The 12,345-nt window shown below is 41.1% G+C and overlaps 1 protein-coding gene across 1 annotated transcript; it reads left to right on the top strand.

The window, feature by feature from the left end:
* The first annotated feature begins 2,461 nt into the window (after positions 1–2,461).
* LOC114583099 (vomeronasal type-2 receptor 26-like) lies at positions 2,462–11,724 on the top strand. Its single transcript, XM_077918207.1, has 5 exons — positions 2,462–2,679; positions 3,807–4,098; positions 7,779–8,006; positions 9,895–10,021; positions 10,408–11,724. Exons 1-5 carry the CDS (start codon positions 2,462–2,464, stop codon positions 11,316–11,318), a joined length of 1,776 nt encoding a protein of 591 aa, XP_077774333.1. The 3' UTR covers positions 11,319–11,724.
* Positions 11,725–12,345: the final 621 nt, after the last annotated feature.

Below are 12,345 nucleotides of genomic sequence, written 5' to 3'. Positions count from 1 at the left end.
AAATAGGGAAACAAAAGGGGTTGCAAAAAAGGAGAGAATGGGAGACATGGAAATTGGGTTAAAGATTAAAGCAGGGGTATTCAACTGTCTGAAGAAAAGAAGGGGATGATGTCTTCATAACTGAGCAAAAGGTAAAAAGAGTGTTATGAGATATATGACTGAACAAACACACTTGTACACCACACACATCAACTCAATGCCCAGGTCCAAGAGGATTAGTACCTTTTGTGTGGAGTCAATATGTGACTAGAATTATCATTTTAACAAAAACAAAAATAACTTGTGACACTAGGAAGTAGGGAAATATTGGTTTATTACATGGAAATGAAAAGAGGCAATGCAGATTGATGCTGCTTCGTACAGCAAGTACAGACACCTTTACCCTAAAGAACAGAGTCCCTAAGTAGACACTGAGTGCCGTTGTGTGCTACAGACTCCCATGAAAAAGAAAAGAAAACGGATGGGTATTCCTGATCCAGAAGCAAGCAGAACACAATGTGAGGGATTTGAGATCTGTGCCTTTTGAAAAAGTTAAGTTCTCCCCTTCAAGGCAACAGTGTCTCTTACTCATTCCTTGGTTTGTGGTCAAGCAAAGCATGTGATTCATAAATTCACTTTTGAAACAGAATTTCATTGTCTGTCTGAAGTCTGGTTCCTGCATATAGGAAAGTGACAATTAAACTTTCTGGTAAATACAAGGATTTGTACGCTGATCTTTACTGCTACTGTTAAGGGTCAGGTATTTGCTATACCTTCCAGGTCATGTCTTAGATAGGAGCTTGTACCAGCATCACAGATAGTTCATGAGAGGTATACTTCATATTAAACTCATGCCAGCTGCACTAATGCCATAATCCATTGGTTTTCAACCAGTGTGTCATCTATTGGTTGGAAGACTTTTGTTCTTTTAATCTAGAGGGAGGGGATAAAGTGCTTTGGATATTGAAAAGTTAAATTGATTTTAGTAGAGAGGAGAACTGCATGCAACTGGAAGCAAGTGTTCCATGCACATTTTAAAACACTGTATTGAACTTGTTGACAAGGGATACACAAATTCAATAAATTATGTCTTGTGGTAAGCTTTATATATGGAATCACTCTTGTCTGAAAATCATACTTGGGCCCCCTTACATGGACGGTCTTCCCCTGTCCAAATATGTGCACAAAATGTTTGTTTGTTTGCTTGTTTATTTGCTTGCTTGCTTGCTTGCTTGTTTGTTTCAATGGAACTATGCATACTAAATAAGCACTAGAAGCCCTACCATTATGAAAAAAAGAAGATTAAAAATTGCAGGCCTGGTAACTCAAAATGTTATCAGTTGCCACTGATTGTAACTTTTTGTATTTAATTCTAATTCTAGGTATCTGGTTATAATTTAAATAGATGTCAGTAACAATACAGAAAGGGACGCAGGTGGCGCTGTGGGTAAAAGCCTCAGCGCCTAGGGCTTGCCGATCGAAAGGTCGGCGGTTCGAATCCCCGCGGCGGGGTGCGCTCCCGTTGCTCGGTCCCAGCGCCTGCCAACCTAGCAGTTCGAAAGCACCCCCGGGTGCAAGTAGATAAATAGGGACCGCTTTCTAGCGGGAAGGTAAACGGCATTTCCGTGTGCAGCTCTGGCTCGCCAGAGCAGCGATGTCACGCTGGCCACGTGACCCGGAAGTGTCCCCGGACAGCGCTGGCCCCCGGCCTATAGAGTGAGATGGGCGCACCAACCCCAGAGTCTGTCAAGACTGGCCCGTACGGGCAGGGGTACCTTTACCTTTACCTTAACAATACAGAGGAGGGGAAGTACAATCTACGGTTTGCACCAGAGTTAGGGATAGTGAGAGTTATGAATGTCTGACCAACACGTTTAAGCTGGGCACTGTTGATAAATGTCTTAGGTTCTCCAACAACCACTGTAGGATCTGCAAATCAGCAGCGTTTCCCTTTACCAGGATTTGGGTGAGATGGAGTTATTGGAGATGGCTGGTGCAGAGTTCCTTCAGTGTCTAAATTGCTAACCCTGATCTGACTCCTGACCAAACTATCAAATTTCCAATGGTCTTACCTTGCATTTGTCATTCCACTGCCACACACACTTAGCTGGGCCAATAAGAAGAGGATAAGGAGATCTGAGATGTGACAAACATGTTTTCTTCAGTAGTGCTACAGTGAACCCATATCTGGGAAATTACTGGCTTCCTTTGTAATTATCAAAATGATTGTGATTCATGTTAATTTAATATATGTCGCCCTGAAGCTCCTGTGGTCACTAGCTCAGTTTGTGATTAAGGCTGGGTGATCATTTTTAAAATGTGCTGCATTCTGAATTGGACCTAGGGGCTAAGAAGGGCATCAATCAGATCTCAGTAATGTTACATTTTATAACTGAGGACTCAAGGAGCAGCTGTTCAAAACCTGGCTGAGATAATGTGACAACAAAGGCATTTCTGCCAAGGGCGCAAATTTGCCCTCAGCATGGTGATATTAGCAGTGTTGCTAGCAGCACTGCTTCCTCCTGCAGTGTGCCAGCAGCATCCTCTTAAATGTGCCAACAGTGAACCCATCCCTATTCCTCACAAATATTATCAACTAGGTGATTTCATCATCGGAGGCATTGCTTCTCAAATGATCCTGCTTTCTGAAGAGAAAACTTTCAAAAAAGGCCCCATTCAGCAACAGAATCGAGAACCTGTGTAAGGATGCTCCCTTGTTGGTTATTGGCTTTTGTGTAAGGGGAAAAAATGTGTAAAGAATATTTTAGGAAATATATCACCTGGCATGTGGTGCTTACAACAAATTGTGCCAGCAGTATGGAGGGCTCGTGTTCAGCGTTCCAGCCTTCCAGCTATGTTGGTTAGAGCACAGTGCTGATAATGCCAAGATCGCAGGTTCGATCCCCATATAGGACAGCTGCATATTCCTGCATTACAGGGAGTTGGGCCAGATGATCCTCAGGGTCCCTTCCAACACTATGATTCTATTAAAAAATTCTTCTGCACAATATTTTAGTTCACTCTCCCTCCCACTGCTCCTTCCCGCTGGATTACAGCTGTTCCATAAATACATTAGTTTAGGAGACTAGCAGCAGGAATAATTTGTACAGACGGGAACTGGAATGGTATTTCTAATTGTCTTGTTTCTCCCCACAAAAATGAATTCCAAGCTACATCTGAGATGTATCTCCTCCATTGAAATAGTAATAAAGAACAATGCTGTAGTTAAAAAACAAACAAACCCTACATTCTGGAAATGTGGAAGGAAATCATGGTGAACATGCATTTCCTTTCCTTTAGCTAAGTAACTACACAGAGCATTAACCTCTTCAAAGAATGGCTCCTTTGTTGTATGCTTGCCTTGAAATGCAACACATGGACTTAAATTTGTGGGGAGGGTTGAATTCCTTTTAATATTCTAATGTAGCCCATCCCCATCAAGACCACATCTCAACTTTCCTTTGGACATGGATGTGCATGTTCATGAATGGCTCAGCAAGCACCTACTCATGCAATGGAACCAATGCTATGCAGAAAAATGAAACAGCTCTTTCTGTATACTTCCTCGAAGTGCGTGTGTGCCCATTTTGTCCATCATATTATTGTCCAAGATGCTAGTTTAAATAAATCTGATAAATGAATAATCTGCTGCAATGGGGTGGTATTGGTGTCCTACTCCAAAGCAGACAGTCTTGGTGGCATGCAGCAGTGGGGTGGTATTGGTGTCCTACTCCAAAGCAGATGGTCTTGGTGGCATGCAAAACAGCAGTAATTGTTTTATCAAGAGTGAAATGCCCCTTTGAGATAACCTGTCATTGTCATTGTAGCTTTCTGACTAAACATTACCAGCATGTCTTGGCCTTGGCCTTTGCAGTAAAGGAGATCAATGAGAACCGCCAGATCTTACCCAAAGTCACCCTAGGGTTCCACATCTATGACAGCTATTTCAGTGCAATGTGGACCTGTCATGCAACCATCGAGTTTCTTTCCACACTGAACAGATTTAAGCCCAACTACAAATGTGACACTCAGAGTAATCTGGTCGCTGTCATTGGGGGACTTAGCTCTGAAACTTCTCTACACATTGCAAGCATCCTGCAAATCTACAAGATTTCACAGGTAAGAAGAGAAGAGGATGTTAACAAATTTCACCATTTGCTTGCCTTTTACAATTTGGTTATGGGGGTTTGAAATAAGAGTGAATGAAATGAGCAGGATGAGAATGATGAAAAGCAGTCATCATAGTTCATTCCTACATGGGAAACTCTGTTCTTCTTATTTATTCATTGCCCCCCCCAAAGGGAAAAAAACAAAAGATGACACTGATTTGAATTAGTGTGCATGGGCCAATTTACATGTATAGATGTAAACTGAGACACAATTACTATCAAAGAAATAAAAATATAACTGATAAGTCAGTGACCAGCTCCCCTGTCTAACTTGATAGACTGCAAGTCCCATGTTCTCCCTTCTGTTCCTCATAAGATGAACAAGCCTAGGTGAACTTCAGGCTTGTACACACACCTCTCTTCCTCCTGGACAGCTGATGAAAGTAGGAATCTGGATGCTATCATAGCCATTTTTGCTTAACCAAAACTGATTCAAACCAATATTGAACAAAACGTTGCAGATAACAACTCTATTATTAGCAGCACACACAGAATGAGATTTCATTTTGCATTCTTAATGTTTTTCTGACTCTTCATCACTTTTTCCTTTTTCTCTCCTCCTCACTTTCATCATTAGCTTTCGTATGGCTCTACTTCAGCAATGAGTGAGAAAACCCAAGTTTTCCCCACTTTCCAGATGGCTCCCAAGGAAGCCCATCAATATATGGGGATTCTGCAGTTACTTCTGCATTTCAGGTGGATCTGGATTAGCATCCTTGCTGTGGATGATGATGATGGAGAAAGATTTTTGCAAATTGCACTCCCGTTATTTTTACAGAAGGGTATTTGTTTTGACTTCATCGACAGACTCCCTAGGTTCACTTTTATCTCTGAAGCTTTGAATACAGCAGACTTGCTTCAGGGAATATATGAAGTTATTATGAAGAGAAAAGCGAATGTACTGGTGTTTTATGGAGAAATCCAGGCCATAATCCTTTGGAGAACATTCCTATACATCCCAGCGACTGTTAATCCTAAAGGTAAAGTATGGATTATGTCAGCCCAAATTGATATTATAGCTTTTAACTTTCACACTCAATGGGATTTCGAAGTCTTTCAGGGTGCTATAGCCTTCGCAAGTCATTCAAATATACTCCCGAGATTTCAACAATTTCTTCTGGGAAGAAATGTTTTCAGGGCAAAAGAAGATGGTTTTATCAAGGAGTTCTGGCAAAATGCATTCAAATGTAAATTCCCAAATTCTATGGTGGGTGAAATGGAAGCAGAAATCTGCACCGGAGAGGAGAACCTGAGCGACCTTCCTGGTGGGTTTTTTGAAATGAGCTTGACTGGTCACAGTTACAATATCTACAATGCAGTCTATGCTATAGCACATGCTTTGCAAGCCATGCATTCTCTAAAATCAAAACACAAAGCAATGGTGGATAGAGGGAGCCTGACACTTCCAAATGAACAACTATGGGAGGTAAGAATATCATGAATTATCTAGTATTTACAGGTGGGAACAACACACTCTACTGTTTGTAGACTAGCGTTTCTTCATGGTTATTTCATTCACTCAAAATATCATACCCTCCAACATCCCATGGATCAAAATTGGAATGCTTGTTTTTTTGTTCCTGAGCTCTTGCAGGAGTCCAAACTGAGATGGCTTCTGTAATCTGGGATGTCCTGCTCAAATCAGGATGCTTAAGGGGTATTCAATATGAGCTTCCTTTCTCTTCCCAAAAGCAAGGTGGGATGGCCACAATAATTCACGTATTGAAGAGCATCTTTCCTGTCTTCTGTTTTTATTAGCCTATAGCTGTGGTGGGGATACTGTAATGCAGGAATCTTAGCTAAAGCATCCCTGACAGATGACTTAAAAAAACCTCCAATGAAGGGAGAGTCCATAACCTCCCAAAGGAGTCAGTTCCACTGTTGAACAGCTCTTACTGTCAGAAAGTTCTTCCTGGTGTTTAGTTGGAATCTCCTTTCTTGAAACTTGAAGCAATCAATTTGGGTCCACGCCTCCAGAGCAGGAGAAAACAAGCTTGTTCCATTTTCCATGCAACAGCCCTTTAGATATTTGAAGATGGCTATGATAAGGATACATCTGCTGGATCAGACCAAAGGCCCATTTAGTCTAGCACTCTAGTCTCACAACAGTCAGGCAGGTGCATATGAGAAGCCCACAAGGAGAACTTGAGGGCAACAGTGGTCTCTCCACTGGTAATTGCCAGCAACTGGTATTTATAGTTATAGCAGAAGTAGTACCTAACACAAAGGAAACTAGTGCTAATAAGCCTAGGAACCTCACCAAAATGCTGGAGATAGTGCACCTCCACAGGCACATGCCTCCACATGTGGTGGGAATGACCCAAAATCCAACTATTGTGGACAACAATCATACAAGAAATATGCAAAATAACTAAGCAAGTATTAGAAGTCACCCCATAACTGGCCCTATTAAAAATCTTCCAAGATAATGCCCACTCACATCATAAAGAGCTCATAATCCACCTACTCTCAGCAGCCAGAAACATCATAGCCAGACACTGGAGAGATCTGTCATGAGTAAGCATGGACCAATGGTACAAAATAGTATGGGAAACAGCCTTATTAGAAAAACTAAACAATAAACTGAAATGGATACGAGGACAAATAGAAGAAGACACCTTCACCCCAGTATGCTTCCCCTTTATCACAAACACAGCCCAACAATACAATGAAAGGAATCCACTAACAGTATACAAATCAATAGGGCTAACCTGATTCAAAAACATTCACCCACCCCACTCACACGTGAAAACAAAGATCACCACAGCCAACTACAAACAACAACCACACCCTAGGCCAACCCCAACCTCACTCACCACCAAAGGAGTACAAGTGAATAGTAAAGAAAACCCGCACAAGCGACTCTGACAGAAACCGCCACACATACATTAAGCAGAATAGAAGCATTGCCACCCGATCCCACCCCCACTCACTATTTTCCCCCCCCAAACCTCTTTTTCCCTTTTCTTCCTAAGGTAACACCAATGTCTCAACAAATGAAACTGATCTGTAGAAAATGTAACTTGAAAAAAGAGACATTGCACATACTTTGTAAACCAAGAAATCTATAATTAAAAAATATTGTTGGTTTTAAAAAAAAAAGTTATAGTGGAAGTAGCACAAAGCCATCTAATTGATAAGTGTGTGTGCTTTTATTTATTAACTACTGTATTTGAAATTATAATGATAAAATTCAAATAATAACAAGGAAAGGGTCTCCTTACATAGCAGCAAAGTGAAACAGCCACATTAAAAAGTGTTATATCTTGGCTGGGGGTGGGGGAGGGAGGTTAGGGATAAACTTACAAAAATGGCTCTAATGAAAGCACAGTGAACAGAGAGTTCAGCTCAGGAACCACAAAAAGGAGAGCAAGATCCCATCCCTTTGGGGTGCAGGCCATCATGAAGCAGGAGCAGAACATCTGTAATATTTTTCCAGGGTAAAAGCAAAAGTTTTGTGAACAATAAGGATGGACGGAACTCCACTGCTCTCTTGATTAGTGTGATGTAATTAAATAGTTACTTGATATCTTCTGCAAGGGCAGTCATTAGCATTTCTCAGAGCCAAAGTTGAAGCCCTTTGCACTTTGGAAATAAAATGGTTCTGTCTCTTTTCTTTTTTCCAACCAGCTGCATCATTTTCTCAGACGTGTCTCTTTTAACAATAGTGCTGGATATGAGGTTTCCTTTGACCACAATGGGGACTCGGTGACTGGATTTGATGTCATAAACTGGGTCTTTTTCCCAAACCAATCCTTTCGCAAAGTTGAAGTTGGAAAGATGGATTCCCTGCTTCCTCCAGAGGAAGCATTCACCATTAGGGATGATGTCATCACTTGGCACACCTGGTTTAATCAGGTAGGGTCTCATTATAAATTGTTTGGGCCAGATTGAGGGGTCAAAGTGGTGTTTAATTAGTCTTTACACCTAACATAACTGGAGGTTTTTTTACTGCATATTCTTCCCTTGTCTCACCATTCCTCTGCCTCCAACTTCAACCTGTCAAATCTATTTGGCATGCCAGCCCTGCACCCTCCTGCACCCCTCTTCAACTTCTTGTGCTCTGGCACGACCCACAACATTGCCTACTCTTTGTAAGATTCAGAGTTCTGGGCTGGGGTTTTTTTTTTATGTGTGTTTCTGTAATCTCCCTTTATTCCTGCTCTGTAAGTACCTGAATATCCCACCCTAACAGCCAAACAAGAGGCATGTGGTGCAATACAATAGCTGACATAAATCAGAAATAATAAAAAGGGTTTTATGATCTCTTTGTGTACAGAAGCATATCATTTCAGTTTTGCTTTATCTAATTTGCTACTTTGTTATGCCTACAACAATGGCTAACACAATACTGAACCAACAATGCTACCATTTAACACAGGCTTGGGCAAACTCCGGCCCTCCAGATGTTTGGGAACTACAATTCCCATCATACCTAGCTAGCAGGACCAGTGGTCAGGGATGATGGGAATTGTAGTCTCAAAACATCTGGAGGGCCGAAGTTTGCCTATGCCTGATCTAACACATCCACCACCAACTTTCATACCCACAACCATGTTAGTTTCTGTTTGCCACTGAGCAGCTGCTTAGAGTCACAAGGCTCTGTTTACATTCCAGAGACAGTCCAGGCTATTGGAAGTCTCACGGGAGACTAGAGACAGATGTGACGTACTGGTTTCCTGTTTCCTTTGTTCCTTTGTTGTTCAGTTGCTCTCTGCTTTCATAGAGACAGGATGTATATTTCTTTGCTGTCTGTGTAGTAAGAAATAAAGCATAGTGATGTAGCCATAAATCTCATCACTTCCCTGTGCTGGATTCTCTGCTGAATGGGGGAACGTGCCTTGGAGCCTTTCCAAACTCTCATCCAATCACCACTCACTACCTACATTCCAAGGACATTCTTACCAATCCCTCCCTAACATTAATTCCTCTAATATTCTTACACATATATTTGCCTTAATTACTCTACTTTTAAATATACGTACAATTTTATGTACATGTGCACCAGAAAATCACAGACATCAATGTGCTATATTCATCACTTTGTGAGGCCTGGTTTATTCCCCTATGTCAACCTGTTGCTGAGTAAAATTACGGAAGTCTAACTTGAATTTCATGGAGCAATAGCTTCTCTGAACTGTTCAAAATAAAGACTTCACAATTTAAAGTAGAACAATGGATTCACTACTGTAGTAAGTGAGGTTGCTTAAAGTTTTTTCCTGGATCCTGTGCACTTGCCCATCCTGAGTAAGAAACAGAAAACTCCCTTTTGAAAAACTCCCTAAAGTGGGAGGATATGAATGATCACTTTTAAAGGAGGGAAATAAATGGCAGGGTTGGCTAAATAGTGGCCTTCCATATGTTACAGGACTCTGATTCTCTTCAGCCCAGCCAGCATGACAAATACAGTGGGAGCTGTAGTCGTACAGCACCTGAAAGACCAGAGGTTAACTATCCCTAATCTTGGAAACACATATAATTATTTTTATTTCATCTCAGTGGAGACAGAGTTAAGGTTAAAAAAAAAAAATTGCACCAGCAATTTAAAACCTGGTCAAAGCACTGCAGTTCTATACAACTGATCAACCTTAGAAAAGCAGAGACTGTCTCTGGCATCCTGTGTGCTTTCTGGAACTTCAAAGCTACCACTGTCACATATTTAAGGCCATTTCCATCCCAATGAGACACAAATTCCCCAAGTACATTTCCTGATTGGAAAATAATTTCCTCTTCCTTCGTTTAATAGGTGCTGCCCCTCTCTGTGTGTAATGACTATTGCCATCCTGGTTACAGCAGGAAAAAGAAGGAGGGGGAACCATTTTGTTGCTACGACTGTGCCCCATGCCCAGAAGGGAAGATTTCAGACCAGAATGGTAAGAAATGCCATGTGCAGAAGAGGTGGGGAGAGGAGAATTACTGAAATTGACCCAATCTGATAAAGAAATGCTTTTGACTGGCATCGTAATTCTAAACACACATCCATATTTGATAGGTAATTCTTGTAATATTCAAAATACCCTTTCAATAATTGGGTTGGGGTGTGGGTGGGTGGGTGGGAGAGAGAGTCAGAGAGAGAGAGAGAGAGAGAGAGAGAGAGAGAGAGAGAGAGAGAGAGTATGGAAAGCCTCTTTGAGAACCTCTGATTTTTTATTTTTAAAAGAAAATGAATATTTGACAAAAGATAACCATTATTTTTTCTAAAATAGGGTATGAAATGAAAATTTGAAAAACCAAATCCACAACTTTTCCTTTGTTTCAGACATGGCTGACTGCATTAAATGCCCAGAAGACCACTATCCAGGCAAAAAACATGATTCATGCATTCCTAAGGATATAAGCTTTTTGTCATATGAAGAACCTTTGGGAATCAATTTAGCCATTTTTTCTCTTTCCTTTTCTTTAATCACAGTGCTGGTACTAACAACATTTGTGAAGCACCAAGACACACCCATAGTCATAGCCAACAACCGAAACCTCACCTACACCCTCCTCGTCTCCCTCCTGCTCTGCTTCCTCTGTGCATTGCTCTTCATTGGACAGCCTCATACGGTGACATGCCTCCTCCGACAAACAGCTTTTGGCATCATCTTCTCAGTGGCTGTTTCCTGTGTGCTGGCCAAAACCATCACTGTGGTTCTGGCTTTCATGGCCACCAAACCAGGATCCAGTATGAGGAAATGGGTAGGGAAAAGACTGGCCAACTTCATTGTTCTTTCTTGCTCCCTTATCCAAGCAGGCATCTGTACTGTGTGGCTGGCAACCTCCCCACCATTCCCAGATGTCGATATGCACTCTATGAGTGAAGAAATTGTACTTGAATGTAATGAAGGGGCACCTATTCTGTTTTATTGTGTGCTTGGGTACCTGGGTTTCCTGGCCATTGTCAGTTTGGTGGTGGCTTTCCTAGCCAGGAAACTGCCTGACAGTTTCAATGAAGCCAAATTCATCACTTTCAGCATGTTGGTGTTTTGCAGTGTTTGGCTGTCCTTTGTTCCCTCTTACTTGAGCACCAAAGGGAAATACATGGTGGCTGTGGAGATTTTCTCTATCTTAGGTTCCAGTGCTGGGCTGCTGGGCTGCATCTTCTTCCCCAAATGCTATATTATTGTCATGAAGCCAGAGATGAATAACAGGGAACAGCTAATGAAGAGGCCAAGTAAAAGCACCTAAGTGTCCAGAACTTCTGCTTCAGGCTGTAGGCTGCAGGCTTGCAAATGCATCAATAAAAGTTTTAAAATCCATATGAGAGTTGATTCACAGAATAATTAAACCACGGGTTGGAACCTGCAGCCCATAGGCTGAATCCAGCACACCAACCAGCTGTCAATGGCCCATCAGCCCTCAGAAAAATTGGGCACCTCTTTCTATCTTTGCAAAGGCCCTTCTTTCCCAGGCATAGCTAAGAGATATTGCATTTTACTATTAAAGAGAAACAACAATGAACATTCAAAATGTTATTGACGCTTGACTTTGCCATTTAGGAGCTCTTCATCCTGAAATGCCCTTTAACACACAATGTAAAATCTATGCAATAACAATTGTAAAAATGAAAATGTAAACAAACAAACAAACAAACCATGCATTATTGTTGTGGGTTGAATTGTAGATTTATTGTAAATCAAAAAAATAAATTAGACATAGAAAGTTATTGAAGTCCCCCCTCCCCACTACATCTGAAAAAAAGATTTTCATTTTTTGGTTGTCTAAATATGTTTTGATGTCTAGCTACAGAACATTTCAAAATGTTGAGCTGCACAGTCACAGAACTCTTAAATGGAACTGCAAAGACCGCAAAGAAGAATAAAGGGGTTTTTTTAATAAAAAACTATTGAAATACTTTTACTTCCAGTGGGGAGCCCTCAAATCTTGCAAAGATTTTTGCACACACAGAGAGAGACACCTAATCCCCCCGCCATCTGAATTCACTGCCTGATAATGAGCCTGTGAATTTTTGGGTAAGAATTTTCACTTAATCCAATTTCACACACAGTTTGAGGCAGGATTCATTGGCTTCGTTTCTGGGCAACAATGGCATTCTTAACCTCAACCTTAATCTGAGGTAGCTATTTTAAGTCATCTCTCTATATATGGAATCACAACAAACACATTTGCTCGTGGTTATTTATGCTATGTGTTTTTAAGATGGAGATTAATAGAGTCATATATAAATACCTTAGTCCTTGGAATATTCTCCTGC

This window comes from Podarcis muralis, chromosome 13 (genome assembly GCF_964188315.1).
Source record: "Podarcis muralis chromosome 13, rPodMur119.hap1.1, whole genome shotgun sequence".
Taxonomy (NCBI): domain Eukaryota; kingdom Metazoa; phylum Chordata; class Lepidosauria; order Squamata; family Lacertidae; genus Podarcis; species Podarcis muralis.
The sequence above is the reverse complement of the archived record's forward strand: the minus strand, read 5'-3'. Positions and strand labels throughout refer to the sequence as shown.

Bases quoted from the DNA above. Each gene is read 5' to 3' on its own strand.
- LOC114583099 (XM_077918207.1), top strand. From the start codon at position 2,462: ATGGTGATATTAGCAGTGTTGCTAGCAGCACTGCTTCCTCCTGCAGTG. The intron at 4,099-7,778 runs GTAAGAAGAGAA...TTTTCCAACCAG, and splicing joins AAATCTACAAGATTTCACAG to CTGCATCATTTTCTCAGACG. The intron at 10,022-10,407 runs GTAAGAAATGCC...CCTTTGTTTCAG, and splicing joins GAAGATTTCAGACCAGAATG to ACATGGCTGACTGCATTAAA.